This window comes from Colius striatus, chromosome 1, assembly GCF_028858725.1.
Source record: "Colius striatus isolate bColStr4 chromosome 1, bColStr4.1.hap1, whole genome shotgun sequence".
Taxonomy (NCBI): Eukaryota; Metazoa; Chordata; class Aves; order Coliiformes; family Coliidae; genus Colius; species Colius striatus.
The window spans coordinates 113,863,767-113,887,501 of record NC_084759.1 but is presented as its reverse complement, the minus strand read 5'-3'; the positions used below and the strand labels follow the sequence as shown (position 1 = coordinate 113,887,501).

General features: G+C 35.5%; 1 protein-coding gene across 1 annotated transcript; it reads right to left on the bottom strand.

Annotated features, from left to right (window-relative positions):
- Nucleotides 1–1,904: 1,904 nt before the first annotated feature.
- On the bottom strand, nucleotides 1,905–23,613 carry HJURP (Holliday junction recognition protein). Its single transcript, XM_062007322.1, has 11 exons — nucleotides 23,536–23,613; nucleotides 22,263–22,329; nucleotides 20,154–20,218; nucleotides 18,779–18,806; nucleotides 10,321–10,382; nucleotides 9,164–9,262; nucleotides 8,425–8,485; nucleotides 5,930–7,494; nucleotides 5,330–5,390; nucleotides 4,069–4,156; nucleotides 1,905–2,046 (listed from the first exon to the last, which is right to left on the bottom strand). The coding sequence occupies exons 1-11, from the start codon at nucleotides 23,611–23,613 to the stop codon at nucleotides 2,007–2,009; spliced, it is 2,214 nt and encodes a 737-aa protein (XP_061863306.1). The 3' UTR covers nucleotides 1,905–2,006.
- Between the last annotated feature and the right edge of the window lie 122 nt (nucleotides 23,614–23,735).

Sequence of the window (23,735 nt, the reverse complement as noted above, 5' to 3'; positions counted from 1 at the left end):
ATTTAAATCACTTTTTGGGATAGTTTTCAATAGCTACTGAATTCATACATGAAAGAGCATGTTCAACACCGCTCCATCTCTAAAGCCCTTAGTGAAAGACATACATAAACACTTTACGTACAAAGAAAGCTTCAAGTAATTACAATAAAATAAGATGATAGGTCTAGGTTTACACTGTCTCAATAACCTAGGCTTTTTTTCCATTCTTCTTCACAAAACTTTTGAAGCAGAGGGAAGCAGTATGGAGCTGTTTTTAATGGTAAGTTTAGCATGCAAGTATCAGTTCAGTGGAAGAGTAAGGAAAGCATAAGCAATATTAAATGTATTGGAAGAAGCAAAACTCTTTGGAAGGGAAGAACGAAGCTCAAAACAGAAGTGAGATCAAGTAGCACCATGAGATCCTTCTAAGTCTAGGACAAGTAAAATCCAGTAGTCATTACAGCATCTGATAATCACTGCAGATGCATCTGATTTGTTAGGAAAACAACATAGACTTTTGGTTATACCATATTTTTAGGACTCTGCTGACTCAAGTGAATGTTGGAGTATTAGGTGCTAAAATTGTGTAATGTTCTCCATTTTTTGCTACTGCTAGTGTCAATAAGGTGTCACTAGGATGAGTTTATCTTCCAACACCTCGAGGTTTTCTAAGAGGTAGCTCTCAAAATTATGAAGTAATTTTCCTGGAGACAATGAACTTTAAATAAACTTACCTTCCTACCTGGGTAAGCCTGCATTCAGGTTGCTGTGCAGAAGTTATATCTAGAGTAAGAACATGTTCAAAATCCAATTACAGTTTACCTTTAAGTTACTGCCTAACAGAAAACATTAACAGAGTTATGTAATCTCTCAGTATTGGTGTATCAAGAAATATTGGGAAATAATTAAATCAACAAATCCAAGAGGAAGGTAGTTTATAAAAGTACAGCTTATAATATATACAGCTCATCCATGTCTGGAACAGGATGAAAAATGAGCCATAACGGCATTTGTAAGACAATCTTTTGTTGCTGTTGTTGAAGGAAACATAATACACAAATGCTGAGGGATAGAATGTGTGTCTGTATATTGCGCAAATACTTGTCTCATCACAGAGCAAATCTTACTGAAGCTGGCTTCCTCTTGCATTCAAGAGCAACACTTAAGATAACAAGACCTTGATTTTAAGAGCTAAAAAAATCCATAAAAATATTCATGTGTGTACAGAAATGAAGTAAGGAGAAAGGAAAAATATTTCTTCCTTTTCTGGAGCTCTGAAAGCCGACAAAGGGCATTGCCAATAGAACATTGAACTTGACCTGACATGACTAAAACAATCTCCTTGCCAAGAAGCAACACACTGATGAAAACCTGTGGGACCCTGCCACCTCATTCTCATGTATTCGCTGGAGGTATACAAGCTCCTCCTGAGAATTCATATACCTGAAATAGAACGTTAAAAGCAGGAATCTCTTCAGAATACGTTTTTATTTAAAATATGTATTGTGTCAAGTAGAATTTTGTCTGAATACAGAGTATGGCTATCAAATCCACTAAAATTTACACAACTTGATTGAATAATCATCTTTGGTGACATAATTAAAAAATTTAATCCCGAATAAGTGCGATTCAGCAAAGAGATCATTTTTTATCTTATTATTAATTCTTTAAGAGTAAAGGCTTATTAGCAGATAAGAATATAATACTGATCATGTTACTGTAAATACTACTAAATTAATAATTTAAACTTAGCTGTAAAAAGGAGGCCTGACTCCTTGCAATATCAGATGAAGCCAAAGGAGTAAGAAGTGTTCTTTCAGAAAGACAAAAGCAGTTCCTGGAGATGTATACCACAAGGAAGTCTAAATAAGATTCACTTTATATTACATACATATAATACTTCCTTGATTCTTGGAAGAAGAAAGAAAAACAAAACAACATTTTATAAAATTGTTTTCTCTGTAGCAGTCTGTGAATTCTTCCTGGTGACTCTTGACCAGGCAGTTGGCCAAGGTATTGCTAGGATTTCAGTCTTTCCCATCAGTGTAGCTTAGTTTTCTGGATACCCTAGAGAAAAGAATTGGTTAGACGATGAAGTAAATTACACAAAAATATTACCTTTGCTGAAACTCCAATAAACGGAACGAAATTTAAAGAAGTCATCAAAGCAAAATATCTAGACTGTGAACAGCAGTAGGACTACTTTTCTGCATTCCTACGTGCTTTCAGCTGGAGAGGAAACTTTTTATCCTATGTCATTTTAACGTCTCAGTAATGTTACTACATAAAACTTAATTATATAAATATCTACAAAAATTTGAGATGGTATCTTTGAATGTATTTACAAATAACTAAAATCAAAAGACACAAGTGAGAACAAAATTATACCTTTGCATATTACTTAAGAAATGGCATATTTTTTAGCATCTATTTAAACTATTTTGGTTTATATCTGACCGTTAAGTAAGCAGTACAGCTGTAGGACAGCATTCACACAGAGCTGAAGAAAGCTTATTAGTTACGAACATTTCCTTTTCTGAATTCTCTTTCATCATCATCTTCTAGATAAAAGCAACCAAGTTCCAGATAGGAAGACAATATTATTTTCCCCTACACAATCGCTGATTACAACATACAGCATTTTGCTGCATGGCTTAAGCATAAAACTTTCAAAAGCTCAGAAGCCATTAAGAGCAGCATCACTTCTGGCAGCCATTGAAGGCTAAGAATATCACAAACAGGCCTAAAGAAGCTCGACAGCTGATAGTCCATTTTGGCTACAAATCAGCAAACATGCATTTGTGTAATTTAGGAACAAAGAAATAGGTTTTATTACAGGTGGCTTGGCAAGAAAGTCCTCCATCAAATCCCGATTTCTTACTCTGTGAAACTTATTTGCTTACATGCATTAAGGAAAATCTTTTCCTTCAGAACAATTACTAGTCTCATAGAGAGAGCTATTTTGTATACAGTCAGGAAAAAGAAGCAAGGGAAAAAAAAAAAAGAGAATCCAAGAACTGAGCAGAAATTTGCTCAGCTAAGTGGGCATACTTGACATCACAGAAACACCCTTGTATACTCTTCAGCTTGCCTCCAATCTTCCATTATATCAAAAATAATCTCAACACAATCTTTATTAATGTTGTTATATATTTGTAGTACAAGCCTCTAAGCTTTAATTCCATCTTTGCTGAAACTAAAACCTTTTCCTTTAAATCATGTAGCTTCTTTTCCAGTTAACTTCTCCATACAAGTAGTTTAAAAAGACATTCAGACTTCCTTTAAGTTTTAATTTCAACATTGTCAGAAATTTTGGCATCAGCTGTACAATCAAGTATAGTGAAAATATTTCTTGACAGAGTTTAGGAAGGCATATTTTATGATGACAAATTAGACTTTTTGCCAAAAAAGCATGTAAAAAATGCTTTGGAAAAGTAAAGTGAGAGAGCGTTTAGAGAACTTTTAGTGCTTTTTAATCTATCTCCCTATTACATTAATTTGTAATTAAAAATCCAGGAGATTTGCAACTTGAGAATTTTTTTTAAGTCTCAGGTTTTCTAAGAAAAGCAGATGTGTTAGGCCAGTATCCAGGCATCTAGAAGGGGTGCTGTCCTTCCAGAGTTCGAATTACACTGCCAATAGCAATAAAGGCTGTAGAGGATCTAGGATACCTTCCTAACAGAGTCACTGCTTGTTTACACAGAGCCAAAGTGCAGGTAACTGTGCCCAACTGCATAGAAGCTAACTTTTCAAAGTCCTTTTAAGTGACAATATACAACACTCTTCACAGCCTAAGGATCTGAGAGGATTTGTTGGCTCAAACACACAACCAGAATCAACACAATTCTATAGTTATGTTTAAAATAACAAGCACCTCTATAATGAATATGAAATAAGGATTACAAGGATTGCTAGAGTCTGGCTAGTTTTGGCCATAGTCCACGTGTCTGATTAGCATGGGCTTTCCCAAGTACTAATGCTGATTTTCTACCTAGAAGTGCACATTTAAGTGAGAACCTCCATACCTCTAACAAAAATGCAGAGCAGCAAAGATTTCTTTTGAAATTTATTTTCTCAAGAAGTACTTACCTCTGATGACACTTCTGTCTATTTCCAGGTAAGCTGTAATTCTTCATTGCCTCCAGCCAGCCAGAGTGGGCATCTGTAATCCCAGATTCTGCTGATGAAAACCAGTAGTATGAATAGGGCAAGAGCAATGCTCAGTAGCAGGATCTTGTTAAAAATATTAGCCTATTAAGACATTGGTAATACTTAATTGGCATACTTCAGTGAGAAAATTTCCCTAAGAAAACATTTGAAAAGATTCATACAAAATTTAATTTTAAATACATTTTCAACACTGACTATATTAGAAGTAAAAGCTGGGTTTCTTCAAAATACTTACAATTTATAACCATTAGAAAAAGGTAGAAGAAACTGTTGACCAGAAAAAGTGTAATTCATAAAGTATGAATTAAAATTTGAGGAAGACAAAATAAGACAGATGGGACAAGCCCATCTCAAATAATCTAATTATTTACTATTTATCAGTAATGAAAATGCAACAATGCAAGAACCCTGCAATCAAGTGCATTTCTTCTGCCATCTTCTTCTTGTATACCAGTTGACAAAATTTCAGTCACCTTCTTCAGTATTTCCCTTTATACTTTAGTAAGTTGTTAAACTGATGACAAGGTTTGTAAAAAAAAATTATGGAAAATAAACATTGGTGATTTTACTCAGCAGGAAAAAAGTTCAGGTCATGTTATAAACATGCTTTAACCAAAATCATCTTTTTAAAAGGAAATTAAGAAAATAGCATCTAAACCCTTAAACTAATGTAGTTTTAGGTTCTTTTCAAACAGGAAAATTCTATAGACCTGAATTAGCAAAAGTCTCTTTATCTAGATTAATAGTCTCATTTGCCTAAGCAAGTGACAGTAGCCCTGCAGCAATTCAATTTTTTTTGCAGAACAGAAGAATCAAAATAAAAGCACTTGGTTATTCAACTGTAAGATTAACTACGTATTTTCTGCTGAGCATTTAGGTACAGAAAAGCACAGCAAACTGTAAATAAAATAAAATTAAAAAGGAGAGAAAAACAGCAGATAAGCAGCAACACTTTAGTAGGAAAAGTCCTAGTTAATCTAAAGAGCTTCTAAATAGCTGTTAACGTGTAGTTCAGGAAATCCTTTCCTGTATAGATTCCTTACTTAAAAGAACACCTAAACATACCCAATTATTATTGAGGAAAAGCTGTTATTGACAGAGGTCTGAGATTTGTAGATTTACCCTTTGAAGAAGTGCTTGTGATTGTTGAAATAGTAATTTATAAAGTCTCTGTACTAACCTTGAAGAGAAGTATGAGGAACAATAAAAGTTTTATCTGAAGAAGCATGACATCCAGAGTCCTGAAAATAAAGCATCAACAGATTACACAGATGGAAAGACTCACATATTTCAGTTTGCCTCAGAAGAAACAATCTGGAACTTCAAAATAAGGGTCTGATTCAGTGTTTAGATCAACAAGTCTAGTGATTCCAATGGCATCCTTAATTTGTTTGCATCACTTTATCCAACTACATAAAATGAATGAAATATGATATTTTCAGAAAGAATTTTTAATTAGTAGGGTCACTGTTTGAGATTATTTTCACCAGTGACATAGCCAATCAAAACGTTAAAAAAAAAATCTTTTACTGGACACTTTATAACTATTTTCAAGTTTGTGAAATACAGTGAGCTGCCTCACAGGATCCAGAAGACCTGATACAACTTTTATTTCAGCAAGTAAGAATCCCCAAAACCCCAAACCTGTAAACCACCCTACTGATCAAACAGAACTACAAGTATGCTGTCACTAGTTGAAAGTTTCCAGCTTTAATCCATTTTTTAAGCCATTCTCCAAATATCAGAGCATGATTTTTTTTTTTTAAAGGTCCTTACATACCATACTCTCAGAGATGTGACTGTCAAAAAAGCTGGAGTTACTGTCCTTGTATGTGCTCAAAAAATCGGTATCAACACTGTGAAGTTTCAAGTTTTTTCTGCGACAAAGCTGTTGACGTTTTGTTGAAGGAAAATAACATTCTGGTATACTTTTCAGTCGCTTTACTGGTGAACAAAGAAGACCATTTTGAAAATTTCCTAGTCTTTTAATTCTGGAAATTGCAGAAAAAGTTTGAATGGGTGAGTTGACAAGAGCATTTACAGTTTCAGACATCTGTACTCCTTCGTATTTCCTTAAATTTGAAGCTCTTTGGAATCCAGGAAGTTTTCTAACAGCCTTACTACACAACTGCTCATAGATCCTGTCAAATTCTCTGTCATACTGTGTATCGGACCTCACAGAAACACTTAAACTACATTTCACTTGTCTTCCTTTCTCTTCAAGGTTCTGTGAATTTGAAAGTGGTCTTGTTGATGACAAAGGCTTTTGGATTTCGTTGGAACTTAGTTTGTAATAGAGGTTTTCAAATGCATCTTCATATTTCTGGGGCATCTTTGAAGGACTCTGCTTCATAGACAATGAGGAAAACGAGTGTTTGCACTGGAGAGAAATCTGTCTTTCGGGAATTATTTTTTCAGGATTTATGAGCAAAGTATTTGATGTTCTTGTAAGAGAAGAACTTGAGACAGGTGTCAAGCTGTTACTACTGCCATAGGAACTGCAAGTAGATGAACACAATACTGTGGTAGCATCACAAGGAAAGTCAAGTTTTTGAGTTTTACACTTTTCTACCAGATGAGGTGCTGTTGGCCCTGAACTGGCAAAACGGTGTTCTGAGGAACATTTGTAAGCCAATTTTTCACTTCCTTTGCATTTTGAATTCTTCAGCGAGACAGCAGTCTGTACCTCATCCTCAACTAGAAATGTCTCCCCCATTCTCGCTATACCATTAGGAAAAACAGCCTGTTTGGAAACTTTTTGGCCTTTTCCAGAGAAAAAATGATGTTCTAAACTTGAGTCTGTATAGTCGATTTTTATTTCATCAGTATCAATGTAAGAATGAGGCACACTGGATAAATTGTTAATGGAATTAGGTTCTCTGTTCTCATTTCTAAAAGTTTGATTATGAATGTCTTCACTTCTACTGCTGCATATGCTGGGTAGGGCTTGCTTCAGTTTAAAAGGTCTGAGCTGTCTTATTTTGTCTATAGTGAAATTGAGCTTTGGTCTTCTAGACCACCACTTTCTATGCCGTAAATGTCCAAACGCACATCTTAACTCTCTTCTCTGAAACTGCTTTGTCATGAGCCTTGTAAAGATCTCTACCATCGCCGGATACAAGTCTGCCAGAGTCGCACTGTTCCAGGAGCATTCCTCATCTGCAGACTGGTATTCTTCCACGATACTATCCCAGCAAGTTTTGTTCATTTCTGGAGAAGGTCGATGTCTGTGTAGGGTTATGGTATCTGGTGGAATTGGAATACCAGAAAATTCTAACTGTAGATGTCTAGATGAAGAACACTCATTTGACAACTCTTTTTTTCTGCAAACAGCCTCCTGGTTGCCTATTTGAAAATACAAATGAATCACAAAACAAAATCAGTGGAAGAAAAAAACCAACCCAAGCCTATCAGGGCACGTCCATTACTGTATTACATGACTCGGAAACAAGTGCATATAGTACATAGTCTTACTGCAACAGCATGTTCCATTAAGCTTTTTTTGCCAGGCTAAATGGATAATTAACATACAGTACATCAGGAAAACATGAAAAGATTTTTCCTAATTGTATTGAATTAACAGACTATGGAAAATAAATTAAATGTTTTGGAAAAAACCTATTTTACAATAACTTAATATATAGATATAAAATATTTTCATTGTAGAGGCAGACTGCTTTGCTCTTTGTGATTTCTGACCAGGATGAATAGCCTCATCCTACAGGTTTTGTTACTCTATTTCTGCATTACTTGGCTACTACCGGTGCAGCTTTGCTTGCCTGTAAAGCATGATGATTGAGCAAGCTTTTTGTAGTTGTTAGGCTTGAAATATTTACACCAAAACTCTGTCGTAGGTTTGCATCAAGTCTGGAGAGCTCTGCTAGTAAACTTTCTTTCTTCAGAGGTACCACTTACCAGGAGACCCAAAGTCATTAATTTACAATTGTTGATATTAAAATAAGCAGAACCAAAAAAATAATGCTTTCCTTTAATTGAGCTTAATGCTGTTGAATTTTGTAACCACACAATTTACCCCTGGGGCTATTTAAGAAAAGCTGGCACTATTTATACATGTTATTAATTTTCTATTTTTCAAACAGATTTTACCGTAAGCAAAATCATGTCAAAATTCTCTTCAAGAATCCAGCTTATTAAAATTCTGTTGGATAAATGCTGCCTCTGTGTTTTCAATTAATTAAATACTTACTTATAATCAATTTTAATAAAAATACTTTTTCTAACTATTTTACTAACATCCAAAAGATGTATTTGTACCAATCAGTTCTTGCAGGGGTAAAGATAAATGAAGATCTCCTGATGAGCCTTGAGGTGCCATCTGAAAAAAAATTAAAAAAGACATATAAAGACACATAATCTATCTTTTTGCAAAGTTTTTTGCATGTTAAGGGTAACATAAAAATCTTGTTTGTGTCTCCCTCTACTCTCTCCTTTCTAAACTAGGTCCTGTACAGAATTATAGTCCTTAGTAAAAAGAGAATTAAGGTGCTTAGTAAATTTCAGACAAGGAGGAAAAAGTCTAGTCTAAGACTTCAGTTGGAATCTTTAAATTACCAGTTTAATTTTGGAAAGCTATTTATCATCTGTACAGCTTTCACATTATGTATCATACATGGAGATATATGCATATGGAAAATCTCTAGCAACTCTGGTAGGAAACAGAAGCCATACCATGTAACATAACCCTTTGTCCCCAATCCCTCTCCCCTCCAAAACCAAGGTAAAGCGAAACCTTGGGGTTTTTTTCTCTACAAACCTCAAATTTAGGCATTTTAGAAAACTTACTGAAGTGAAGATCATCATATTCCCTGCTCTGTTGCTTTCCTATCTTTGCTGTCAGAGACCCGAAACACTGTGATATTTATGCAGATAGCAAACAGGAGAGGAATAATGATGGAGCAGCAGAGAAGTTGTATTAGAATTCATTGTGCTGCACAATTAGAGTTCTTATTTCATTCTAATTAGCTAATAGCTTAAAACAGGAAAAATATGTTACCATAATCCACCTGGGAATTTCTCTAGTGTAATCTTGTACTATCACATCCACTTTAACTTGTCCTTTCTCTTGATTTTTTCCATCTTCAACACAGGGATTCTTGAGTGTGAAAAAAAAAAATCAGTGAAATATACAGAAGCTTTTGACACTGACAAACACAAACATGTTTCTAACTACTATTGTTTAGATGAAGATATCCAGTTAGCATTAACTTACTTTTCATGTTAAAGCCCCCCAAACAAACGAACATTAGAAAAATTGCAAGAAGCAACTGTACATGCAGACAAACAAAGAGAAAAAAGAGAAATTAGCTACTTTGTTAATGCCACGAAAAGCAAGCAAACACCACCCAAGAAGACCCATTGGCAGAAACAGTTTTAGAGTTAGGTTACAAAGCACTGGTAATTAACTCCAGCAAGTCTTTATACGTATTATTAACATCCCACAAATTCATATACAAGTTAAGGTCTACTCTGTAATGCACCACTATGTAAAATCTAAAAGCATTTCACGATAAATGGCAAATGCTTTTCACTAATGAAACTCACTTTCTGAAGTAGTTTGTATTAGCTGTTGTCAGAGACACGACAATGCCCAGCCCTATGCTAAACAAGTAAGGAAGGTAAAATAACTCCTGGTAATTGCATCTGAGCAAGCAGAACACAGGATTAGAATGGCTGACACTCAGTCTCCTTTGGGAAACAGTAGCAGAAGATTCCAGCATGCTTTTGTTATGGTAGTCATTATTTCAGATTTACTTATTTTAAAAAAAACCCAAAACATAGTATCTGTGTATGCTAGACTCTCAGGCAATGATCACAGTTTTGTGGTTTTGCTTTGCGATTCACCTGTTACTCTTTTTCCATACCTATAACCTATAACCTGTCTCTCAGGGTTGTTTGTCTCATACGATACTATTGTTCTATATAATATTGCTTTCTCTGGTATACTAAACCAAGACATGGTATTACTTAATATTGGTCTTCATGACTTTATTGAACCTCTCATTTGCTAAAAATATGCATTAAGATATAGACAACACAGAGTCTCCTGCTGACTGCATCAAGTCATCAGCCACGTGTAAGCTATTCAAAAAGTTCAATAATTTCTATTGAACACAAAATTGTTCCATTCTATTAGTCACCAGAATTTTTTACCTGGAAGTGAATGTCTTCAAATTTTCTTCTTATTGAAACTATATCAGCATCACTTTCTTGATCTAAAATTTGAAGACAGATACTAAATAAAATATAGTTCTACTCCAAACCGAAACAGAAATATTTTTAAATGCAACACTGTATAACTTACTGAAATTGAACTAAAAGTTTTTAGCTGTATTACATTTGAAGTCTAATTGAAAAGCATGGTTTATGGGTTCATAAATTACCTGAGGGGATCAGAGAATAGTGATAACTTGTTTGTAACCAGTTCAAGATTTGTACTAACCATTAGAAAAAAAAGATTTGAAAATCTTTTCAAAGCATTGCTCTGCAAGAGTCACCATTAAGGTATCGTTCCCTCTTACTTCCCACTGCATTCCTAAATATCCCAACAAAATTAGTAAGGAGCTTCTACCATGCTTCCTTTTATTGTCAAGATTGCCTTAGAAACTGCAAAGGTGAGAAATAAGACAGACTCGATAATATTAAAAAGTAAGTCCCAATGTTCCAACTACATTCTTAGGTATTCTATGGGTATTTTTCTGAATGAAATGCAACAAAACATCTTTTTGTTAGAGGTAGCCAGACATCACAAATAATTTTTAGCTAAAGCTTCAGTCTTTCATGATGGAAAACTTGATTTCTGAATTTCCCTGACTGTTGTATCTTTCTCCCATAATTGTGTTCACTGCAGGGAAGGAAAGAGAAGAATTCTGAAAAAGAAAACAATGAGTGAAAAAAAAAAATTGTTATGATACCTATCTTCTCTCAATTTACTAAAACCACAGTGAAAATCTTTTCCAGCTAATCTCATCTTCCTTTTTGTTCACTATCAGTGCAACCATCATCTAAAGCTCTGGAGACAGTTGCTGTCATAGAATTAGGACAAAGATACATATGGTAAGGAATGCCATTTTTGTGGGTAGCAACACAATTTTGCATCTTCTGGTGAAAATTTTGAGAAATCAGAGGGTTGGCTTTGACAATCTACCTGATCTCCGTAGAATTATTTTATAAGAGCTGAAATAAATACCTGTCAGATTATCAAAGTTTCTTCCCATATGACTAACGAAAGAGAAAGCTGTGGTCACTAAATCCACAAGGGATCAGTTACTAAGCATCAATAGCAGAGGCAGAAGTAAGAATGATAATGTTTTCATTAGAAATTTCTCTTTTAACATAAAATGATAGAATGGTAGGGGTTGGAAGGGACCTTTAGAGATCATCTAGTCCAACCCCCTTCCTGTTAATGCAGGTCCACCTAGATCAAGTCACACAGGAACGTGTCCAGGTGGGTTTTTAAAACCTCCAGTGAATGAGACTCCACACTCTCCATGGGCAGCCTGTGCCAGGGCTCCCTCACCTAAACAGTAGTTTTTTCTTATGTTTAAATGGAACTTTGTGTTCCAGCTTCTTTTCATTATCCATTGTTCTGTCATTGGATACAAAAGAAAAAAGGGATGTCCCAGGCTCCTGACATCCACCATTTAGATTAATATTAATGAGATCCTCTTGCAGTCTCCTCATATCCAGACTAAACAGCCCCAGCTCCTGTAGCCTTTCCTCATAAGGAAGATGCTCCAGTCCCCTGATCATCCTGATGGCCCTGTGCTGGACTCTCTCCAGAAGTTCTCTGTCCCTCTTGATCTGGGGACAGAGCTAGACACAGAACTCCAGATGAGGCCTCACCAGGGCAGAGTAGAGGGGGAGAAGAACCTCCCTCAACCTGCTGGCCACACTCTTCTTGGTGCATTCCAGAATGCCTTTGACTTTTTGTCACAAGGGTACATTGCTGGCTCATGGTTAGTTTACTGTCAACCAAGACTCCCAGGTCTGTCTTTGCAGAGCTGCTCTCCAGCAGGTTAATCCCCAGCCTGTACTGGTACATGGGGTTGTTCCTTCCCAGATGCAGGATTCTGCACTTGTCCTTGTTGAACCTCATGAGGTTCCTTTCTCTCTCAAGCTGATACTCCTTTGGCCATGCTGTCTTCATCCAGAGGAAAGAGACACAAAACTCTCACACTGCTCCCTGAACACTCATTGAGACAACCAGACTAGACTGCTACCAAAATGAGGGGTTCTGGAGATAAAGTTACGAACTCCAGGTATGGTTGATCACATCAACTGCAATTAAAAAATTAACTTGTATCATAGAATGAATTGGTCTGTAGACAAGTTGAATGATCTTCTAGATGTGAAACCTCACAAAAGTGTAATTTTAGAATGTCTTCAATGTATTGTCAATCATACTTCAAATCACTCAAACTATAATTATTAGGAGAGGACCACGGCACAGTACAGAACAGAATAAAGTGAACTAAGTATCTTTTCTGAGGATCCTTAAAGTGTTTTTAAGGGCCAAAAGGGAAATCTGAGAACACCTTTGTTCCTCAAGTGCAGATCAGTAAGGAATAATGAAAACCACCACTTTTCTCTCCAGAAAGCTTGACCTATAATACAGAAAGTTATTTCACTGGAGATGCACTCAATACACTCTCAAAACCCTACAGGTATATCTAATTTAGTAAGTAATGTTAGTAAGGAGGTTACTGTAAATTTTAAGTTCTGACTTTGATATGGTCACGTAAACTTAAATAAACTAAGATAAATACACAATTCAGATTGAATTTTGCCCTTTCTCACCAAAGAATTTTTTTTTTCTATGATCTTCTCCTACAAGAAATTGTCCAGATATTACTATACTTTGCCATGCTACTTCCTGTGAAACCAGAGAAGGTAGACTTAGTAATTTCCTCTATTAAGGGCAAAAAAGTACTTGCAGGTAGAGGTGAGAGCTGTTTCACTTTATTTGTATCTGCTGTTGATATGCTTTACATACTTTTAGAACAAAAATATTGTATAATGCCTGGAAGAAACACTGTCTTCACTAAGAAATGCGATGCAATTTGTATGAATACTAAGATGCGAAAAGAACTACTAAAGTTCTAGCTAAAGCAGCTGAAGGTACGCTTTTTTCTCAGCAGTTAGAATGATTTATTGCTAACCTTTATATTAAAAGGTTAATTTTAGAAAAAAAACCAAACCAATAAAAAAAACAAGAACAAAACCCCCATAAGACCTAGGTGAATTCAATTTTTAAGTGAGGAATCCAATCCCACATGTCTAAGAAGCTAATTTCTAGGTTGTACTGAATTTGGAGATAGCTGGGACTCACCGAGTCTGCTATAAATCATAGAATCATAGAATGGTAGGGTTTGGAAGGGACCCCTCTTCAGTCTCTTCCTAGAACATTCACAAGAGGATGAGTGGATAATTATATTACTGTATAATGCTATGAAAATACCAGAGTGTGAACTGCATCATTTATCCAATGAGTGCAAAAGACCAAAAGGACACTTATAGAAAGCAAGCTACGGATACCTCTTTTTTTTTTTTTTTGTATATTTAATTGCACAGGAGGATAAAAACCAAAGCCATATTTTCTAAATTTGCAGAAATTATTTTATAATTCAAATAGATATTTGAAATTATCTCCTTAAAGGACAGGAGAATAAATTTTAGATTGCTCCTTTCCCTCAACAGAGAGGTAATCATCTCCCTTGGAGACAGATACAGCTATACGTATAAAGCACCTAATTTATATGAGCTAATTCTATTTTTCCGCAACTGATCTTTTGCTCATCAAATCCTGGTTACCACCTAGCCATGGTTGAATTTTTGAAAAATAGTAAGTCTTTATATGCACAAGAATCAAAAGATCTTGAACAATAAAAGTTTTAAATATTATTTTTTTTTAAATCACTAATAAATTGTTACTGTTAATTAACACAATCAATTATTTGGGAATACAAGGTCAAAATCACCCAAAACTGTGCACACAGGCCAGAAGACTGATGCTGAAATTGTTATAAACCATACCTAAGACTTATAGTTGCAGCTGAATGCAATACTCATGCTTACCAGACCACTAGAAATTAATGTATATTTTGTAATTATTAATAAAACCTCCATTGTGACTTATGTAAAAATTTTGGTTTCATTGTTTCTTTCCTTGTTAAGTAAAGGCAATTGAACATATTCTACATTGACTTTCCAACATATCAAGAACACAGGACTGATGTTTTAAAGGCAAATGTGGACATTAATGAGTACCTCAATCTCTTGTTATTAATACTCTCTCCTTTCTGAAACGGTACAGAACATACTCTAAAGTCACGACTATTATATTATTATACTAGGAATTACCATATATATATCTTATATAGTATATATTACATAGTATTCCTAAATTGGAAAATTACAAAGTTATTTGCAATCTTTTTGAAAAAGTTAAAAAAGTTAGTAAAAAGTAAATTAAAAAACCTACTTCTGTCAGATGTATCCATATGAGAGTTCTCCGGAGATTCCTGAAAAGGACATGAAAGGATTTTTAAGAGGTGGGGGTAAAACAAATCTAGTCATATTCCAAAAACTATGTCCAAATGACACTACCTTTATTAACAAATCCATAAACAAGTCTATTTTAATTCACATCCCATTACACAATGGGGAAAATTATTTTCTTCCCAACCCTTCTATATTCAAATAATGTAAGTTGAAGCTTTTATACAAAAAGAAAAAAAACTAGTTGACAGATGAATTCTAATAACCAAATCTTTGTCAGTACGTACATGGGATATCTCTGTGTTCCAATGTATAAGAAAAGTTTCTGAACTGCCCATTTCAAATCATTTTAAATTATCTACTTAAAAAAAAAATATATATACTATTTCAAATATGTTTTTTGCTCTATTTTAGAGGTCTTGATAACATTTCTATGGATAAAGAGTCTCTTCTAAATCTTTATAATCTACATCTGACCCCACGTTCTTCAGAATTTCTTTTTAAAGACTAATCTTTCCTGTCCAGTTCAAAATAGGTGCAATACGGGTTAATTTTACATCAATAAAATGAGAGAAGTCTACCTATCATCTATGTAGAACAAATACTGAGGAGTGATCAGTGAGATATCTGATATTACCCTCCAAATGCTGAATATATTCTCCTTAAAAAGAATTTATTCTAGATCACCACAGATTTTACAAGTACTAAAAATGTAAGACTCACATGTTATATAACTAAAAAGACACTTTGTCAAACCTATTACCAACTGCTCTCTTTCCCTTTGAATAAACTCAAAAGAAGAGTAGAATTCAGCTGAAATTCATGGCTGATATCATGGCTGTTATTCAATACTCCAAATATCACAATGGGAGGATATATAATTATATGAAACATACATAAATGCTGCCACACAAGCAACATGAATAGGGATATCATTATTTTTTTTTTTTAATGATATGAATCAACCATCACAAAATGTATTAGACTACCACACACAGAGGCCCAGAACTTGAATTCATTATGATCTCAAAACCCAGAATCTACTGGGAAATGAAACAATCAAGGGAAGTATACTAGATGATCAACATCAACTAGAACACGAAGATTTTCATTTTATACAAACATCCACCTGGTAAGTAAAGACAAATCTTTCCTAAAATAATGTAACTATGTGCAGGGAACTACATGAGGAAAAATATAAAGCAATTGTTTAATTTAGTATCTGAAGTCTGAAGAACTGCAGTAAAATACTTTAAGTCCTCATTGTTTTTCAGAAGTACTTATTTAAGGTGATTCGATTCAGCAATAGTAGGTCTCTAAAATCTAACCTTACAGCAATGGCACAAGACCACCTGCTAATGATTGAATTCTTAGATTTTGACTATATAAATACCTTATCCTAAAAAGGCTTTATAAAAGTAGGTGCAATGTGATGCCCATACCTGATGTACTGTTGAATGTCCATCTTCAAAATCACTGATTTGCTGCTTTGATATTTCTTAGCATGCATGGGAGGAAAAAGAATTTTATTTCAATTTGATAGGTCACAGATTAACTTTGTACCTAAACTCTTTAAATTCTCCATTTCTATTTCATTCTCCCTTATTTTGAATTATATTTAACATGAACATTCAACAAATAGAGAACATACATAGAACTGAAAAAGAATAGGCAAGTCACAGAACAACAATCTAGTCAGATATAGCAGACTAATTTGATTGATAGATATACATTACCACACTACATGTTTTATTCTTAACCCATGAAGTACCACAGAAAAGAAAATTTGTTACTTTATCAAGTGTGTTATCACTTGTAGAAAAGAAAGACAACTGCAAATTTTGTGCATTTTTCTTGGCATATGTTGAAAAGGATAAGAAAAGGATACGAAAAACACTTAAGTAACCCTGAAGCCTGAGGGCAGAGCCCTAAATGTTTGTTGCACTCCAAAACTGCTGTGCCTGTCTTCCTGCACAGATAGAGTCACCCATTATCTTTGTGCAGCAGTCCCATCTCAATTATTTTACAGGAAGCAGAAGAAACATATATATTATATATATTATAGATATCATATATATATATAATATTATATTTTATATATATATAATATATAATACATATATTAATATATATAACATATGTATATTATATATGCATATATAATACATATATTTTATTTAAATAAAACCAAAGACATACTAGACCCACAGAGAAGTAGCTATCTTCAACTAAATGTGACTTCCACATAAGCTTATTTCACAATTAGGCTCTAAGCTATTAGAAGATCAATATTACCCACATTGAAAGTGTTTTGAAACCCCTGAAAAAAGTTACATTTCTAACTATTGTCTTGTTAGAACTAAAAAAGGTATGTATAACAAGCTACAGCTTCTCATGTCTGAATACAATGCATATGATTATGATGTGCATGTAAAGATTGTCTCAATCTATCATTAATACTGCATAAATTATAGAAACTGAATCTTTCCCAAAAGAGAAGATCTGTCTCTCCAAATGTAGGACTCTGATTGGATGTACGTGAAAGACTCAAAGAATAAAAATGATGATTGTGCTTTAACAGACATGTTTTCCCTGATCCTTCATTAAACAAGTTTCTGTTTAATGCTGAACTTGTCGTTGCTGTTTTCTGCATTACAGTTTCCAGATACATTCATACCAAATATCACAAGCTATTTATTCTTTGTGGTTAAATGGTAAAAATACCTCTAATACATAATGTGGGCACATAGGTATTATTTACTCCTATAAATACTTAATATTATTTAACAGTGCCAAGTATATATCAAAAGATTTCAAATTTGCTAAAGGCTTGATGCATATGTAAAGGAACCTAAAGATGTAATTTATTTTATTTTCATTTAAAAGCAGGAACAACTATATCTAACTTAACTCTAGGAGGAGTTTAAGTCATTTTTAAGAGTAAATCCATAATCTCTATATATATTTCAGGACGTTCTTGTGTTTACATTTGGAAAGCTTTTCTAATATTTAACCTAGAGGCTCTCTCTCATTCTTTCCCTCCCTCCATTTAAGTCCTATCAACAGCTGGTCTAGTAGGTTTTTTTTTCCTGACTCACTCCAGCAAGTCAAACTACTTTGAAACAGAAAAGTACTCAAACAACTTAGAACATAAATAATATAGAATCATAGAATGGTAGGGTTGGAAGGGACCTTTAGAGATCATCTAGTCCAACCCCCCTGCAGAAGCAGGTTCACCTAGATCAGGTTGCATAGGAAAGTGTCCAGGTGGGTCTTGAAGACCTCCAAGGGAGGAGACTCCACAACCCCTCTGGGCAGCCTGTGCCAGGGCTCCCTCACCCTCACAGTGAAATAGTTTTTTCTTATGTTTAAGTGGAACTTTTTGTGTTCCAGCTTCATCCCATTACCCCTTGTCCTGTTGCTAGATACTATAGAAAAAAGGGATGTCCCAACCTCCTGACACCCACCATTTACATATTTGTAACTGTTAATAAGATCTCCCCTTAGTCTCCTCTTCTCTAGACTAAGCAGCCCCAGTTCCCACAGCCTTTAGTAGTATCACAATTACACTTCTGTGTGCAGTCTTGATTTGACTTTCATGATTACAGTTAATGTTTAATGAAATAACTATACACTACTTTTTCCTGCAGGCAGCCCAATTCATTCAGTGTACAGAATAATCCATTAGATTTTTGATATCTCATCATGTGACTTCATGAGGTTCTTTTAATACACATTTTTAACACGTCTGCTTATTTACTTATTTTTAAGCCATCACACTTGTACACTCACATTAGTTAGGGTTAAAATTTCCAGATTCAAAAAACATCCATCAAAATCAACAAATACAACAAAAAGCTACTTAACAGATAAGGAGAAATTATTTTCATCAACTTGTGACGAGAGCAGTATCAGTTATAATGTATTTAGTCACCTTAAACATTTTAAACTGCAGTTTGGAATCCTTTTGAACATAAGTATGGAGTTTTTGGGTGGTTCCTCCCAAAAAACACAATGAATATCAAGGAGTGTGGTATAAACAGGACATCTTCTACTAAGTCCAGACTCTTTGTCTTAGATAATTTATAGCACTTATTTTTTAACACTTTACCTGCATTCCTTTGACTTCCTCTATCATGCTGCAATTAGAAATAGGGGAAAAAAATGTCAGAAAAATCTTAGAATAGTAAAATTATTTTATGCAATGCCTTTATTTGCTTTCTCTCACAACTAGGTACTTCCTAAATAACCATTATCTTTCAGGTTTCCCATGGCCACCAACACATAGTAACACCTGACCATCTACTTCTTACCATATCATTGTGGCTAAAGTCACTACAAGAACATAAACTGTAGCTACCTTTATCCACATAAGGGACTAAGACAGAGAAAATCTCTTACAATCCTTAATGAGTATAGTCTGTAAAGTTGTGCAGCAGTGCTTAGTAGAAGATGCATAAGGAATTATCAAGAGTAGATAAGGAAAGGGAAATACAACCCCTTTTCTGTCTTCATTAAATCCACTTGTTCCCCAAGACTTCACTTCTCATCCCCTCAGTCTGTGAGGTTCAGAGCGGCTTGTTAACTATCAAGGCATACTACGTAACTTAGGTCTTTAGGCAGATATTAGGATTGTAGCAGCAAGGTGAGTTTTGACATTTGTGTGAGAAACAATGAGATTTTGATCTGTTGAGTTCTTATAGAGTAGTTTAGGAAACAGAAAAAGAAGCAATTGTTTATTTAATGTGAATACTCAGAATAAAAAGAAAAATGCAGATCACGTGCTCGCAACAGTAATGATTTTAGCCTGACACAGACAGCGAGTTCTGAGGCTGCCAAGATATTTTAACTACTTTAGCATTATTTTAAAGGAATAAAAAAAAAATCTAAAGATGAAACCAGTAAGCCCTTCAGAATTAAAAAGCTGATTATCCAAACCAAGACAATTCAATTCCAAGCTTTTTAACTTCAATGATGACATTTTCATGAGATCCAAAAGCACATATCCCCTTTACACAGCACTTAAAAACCCCCAAGTGTAAAAAAAAGTGGTGCTAAGCACTGATAAGTGGTCTTTTACTTCAAGTCTATCTCATCTGATAGTCTTAACCAATCAGTCTTAAATTCCTATTTTAAAGTAGATGTTGACTTCAGTGATTAATATCTCTTGCAAATATTATATGGCACAGAAAGATTAGAACGTATTCCTATATATATTATATATAATAATCTCAAAAGAAATACTGCCAGGGGAGGCTCAGATTGGATATCAGGAAAAATCTCTTCACCAAAAGGTTTGTCGAGCACTGCAACGGGCTGCCCAGGGAAACAGTTGAGTCATCATCCCTGAAGGTATTTAGAAGATGTGCAGATGTGGCACTTGGAGACGAGGCTTAGTGGTGGACTTAGCAGTGTTAGGTTCACAGTTGGACTCTACGATCTTTAAGGTCATTTCCTACCTAAATGATTCAATGACTATTAGATACCTTCAGTATTTTCTTCCTCCATTTTTTAAGCTTCCTGGTTGACACTTCTCCCCATGTTTTTGGTCCTAGAAATAACAAGAGATACCAATATAAACATAGCTCTTCTTATAATACTATTTATACTGAGTTTCATTTCAACAAACATAAATATTTATGAAGAACGGTTCACATAGTAACAAAACATTATCAACTTTGAACATCCTCCAACACAATTGCTGAAACAAAAATTTCTAGGAAAAAAACCCCAGGAGAATATTGTAATTTCAAGTTAATTCAGAGGTCAGGAAAAGAAAAAAAAAAAACCAAAAACACAACAACCCAAACCAAACAAAAAAAACCACATGCCAAATCTAACACTGAGATAAAAGGCAAAGAGCATTACTGCCTCAGAGGCTACACAGTGGACAAACATCAAGCAAATGATTTTACCTTTAAATTTTATTTAATGTAAGCAGACTACATGGTACCCGAGGTTAATTAAAGCTGTAATTATGGATCTCAGTCCTATAAGGCCTCATTAATTCCATATTGAATAGAAGTTACTAAACTAAAAGCATAACGAAACCTCTACATATCCAAGATTGTGTATTACAGTGCTGTATGCATGTTTCCTTCCTCTTTCTGTCAAAGGATAATGTAAACAAAATGCCATAAAATCCAAGCTTCCTAGCCTGTAAAAGCCTTTAAAAAGTAAATCATATTTAGTGTGATGTTCGCATTGGACTTGACACTATGGTAGTACTTTATGTGTACGTTCAGTAAGTTCTACTTTATGAGAATTGATATGGCAATTTATGTATCATAAACCTTACTTAAGTGATAATAAAAACTGGCAGAATATTTCAGTTCCCAGTAAAGCAACCAAGATACTAAGTCACGAGTCTCAATAAAGCCTTGAGCAATGTATTTCAAAACAAGTTTTTTTCACAACAAGCTCTTCATGAGCATTATGAACTCTAGAATGGATTGACAGTTACACTAGAAAAACATGAAACAGTACAATGTTGCATAGATTTACACTAACCACAAGAAATCCAATGAAAAGTTAAAGAAAGCATCTACTGAGTCCACCCTAACATTTGACATAAAAGAAAATTATCAGAGCAGCCTTCAGATTACTAAGTGGATAGAACTATCCAATTAATTCATGTCTGTCAACTTCCTGCTTACACCTCCATTCCTTAATTTCCCCTCAGCCTTCTACATTTTGATTCTTCTTCTCACACGTCATAAAAATATTATCATTACCCTGAACTTTGCTAACAGTCTAAAACAGAGCATGCAATGAACTAGATGAGGCATATAAATAAACACTACAGGTATTATATATTACATATATCAAAGTTCACAAATGAAATGCCATACCAAAGTGGACAGAATTCAATATTTGTTGCCATTAAATGTTATATAACTGCCAGAGTTGCATGCTTTACCAAATATAAATATAAAGCATGTAAATATTTATTTATTGAGTGTATAACTGGCTGGCTAGATGAGGGGAGAGCAGTGGATGTCATCTACCTTGACTTCAGCAAGGCTTTTGACACTGTCTCCCATAAACATCCTCATCAGAAAGCTCAAGCAGTGTGGCTTGGATGAGTGAACAGTGAGGTGGATCGAGAGCTGGCTGAATGACAGAGCCCAGAGGGTGGTGATCAATGGCACAGAATCTAGTTGGAGGCCTGTGGCCAGTGGAGTTCCACAGGGATGGGTTCTGGGGTCAGTCTTGTTCAACATCTTCATCAGTGATCTGGATGAGGGCACAGAGTGTATGTAAATGGCGGGTGTCAGGAGGTTGGAGTATCCCTTTTTTTGATGGTATCTAGCAACAGGACAAAGAGTAATGGGATGAAGCTGGAACACAAAAAGTTCTACTTAAATATAAGAAAAAACTACTTTACTGTAGAGTGATGGAGCAGTGGAAAAGGCTGCCAAGAGGGGTTGTGGATTCTCCTTCTCCTGGAGGTCTTCAAGACCTGTCTGGACACGTTCCTATGTGACCTGATCTAGGTGACCCTGCTTCTGCAGGGGGGTTGGACTAGATGATCTCTAAAGGTCCCTTCCAACCCCTACCATTCTATGAAATACTGAAATTTAAGAAGTTCTTACCTTCAGGCGTATTGTAAGTGAGAGTTTCCATGGAAACAAGGAAATCATCTTGAAAAGGATGATTATACTAAAGAAAAAGGACCATTAAAGATTAGAACAAATGATTCAAGTAAAACTTTTAATATGCCTTTTAAATATTATTTAATACAATTTTGTCTTGATCAAAACATTAAATTAGTTGTATGTTGTTTTATTGGCTGAAGTGATAAGTCAGCAATCTGGAAATATAACATGTTGGAGGAAATACATATGTTTTAAACACATAGAAGTCATTCAGTTTCAACGAATAAGCCAGTCACTGGCAAAATGGGGCTTCAGAGTTTTCAAAAGTGTTTGTAACTTATTACAGAGTTTCTTCTAAACTTCCTCTGTAGTAACTGGAAGCAGTCACTTAGCATTGACCTACAGCTTATGACTTATAAAAATATTCAATCTGATGCTAGATGAGAAAGACATCGTAGGACCAAACTTAGCTTTAAGCCAGCACCTAGACATCAGCACAAAACATTTCCCTGAACAGCAAAGCTGACATCCCTGATACATATATGCATGTATCTTGGATGAAGATGGATGGTGTCCACATCTTTAACACAAAATAGCTTTAAAGGAAGATTTGAGAAGGAAGTCTCCCACTTCTCTGTAGTTTCACTGAAAATACTTTATGTACTACTAGGTAATTTGGGTTAAGGGCACTATAAAGACAAATAATTAATTACAATAATGAATTAATTCACTTAATAGTGGAAACCCTGGATCTAAGTGTTATCAAGGAAGTGACTCTTTACCAGAACACTTTACCAGCACAGGGATGCATGGGTCAGCACAAACTGCAAAGCTGCAGGAGGCCCTAGATGACAGCTGCTTTATGCAGCCAGGAAAAACAGGAGCTTGTGACACCACGAGTTGAGAAAACTCAATGTCAGCTAGGATGAAAATTGAACCGACGTCCCAGGACTTAGTGGTAGTCAGAAGAGGGTGGGAAGTGAAACGCGCTGCCACATCGTGAGGCGAGATGGTCAGAGGGTCGTGCTGCCTCGCAGCCTTCGGACAGAGAAACGCACGAAGGCGGCTGGACCTGGCCACGCTGCACAAGAAATCATAAGCGGACTGCGCTTCTGAGACAGACAGGAGCGAGGCGAAGTTGCGCGGCGGCAGCCCGGAGGCCCCTCGAGTGACGGAGCCTCCTCACCGCCTTCACCTCAGAATGGCAACGAGAGCCCCGGACAGCGGTCCCCTCCCAATGGCCAGGACGGCGCGCGAGTGCAGCCCTCACCCGCTCCACGATGCGCTTGATGGAGGCCACGAAGCGGATGTTGCTGTGGCACAGCCACTGCTCCAGGTCAAAAGCCATGGCGTGCGGACCGCTCTCCGCCGCTACGCCGCGGGACCGCGGGCAGACGGGCCGCGCGCGCACAAACACGCACACACGGCACGACCCAGCTACAGCCGCCACCGCACGTTTTGGCTCTGCCT

Coding starts and splice junctions, on each gene's coding strand:
- HJURP (XM_062007322.1), bottom strand. CDS start 23,613: ATGGCTTTTGACCTGGAGCAGTGGCTGTGCCACAGCAACATCCGCTTC. Junction 18,807..20,153: donor GGAGGAAGAAAATACTGAAG/GTATCTAATAGT, acceptor TTCTAATTGCAG/CATGATAGAGGAAGTCAAAG. Junction 2,047..4,068: donor AGACAGAAGTGTCATCAGAG/GTAAGTACTTCT, acceptor TCTTTTCTCTAG/GGTATCCAGAAAACTAAGCT.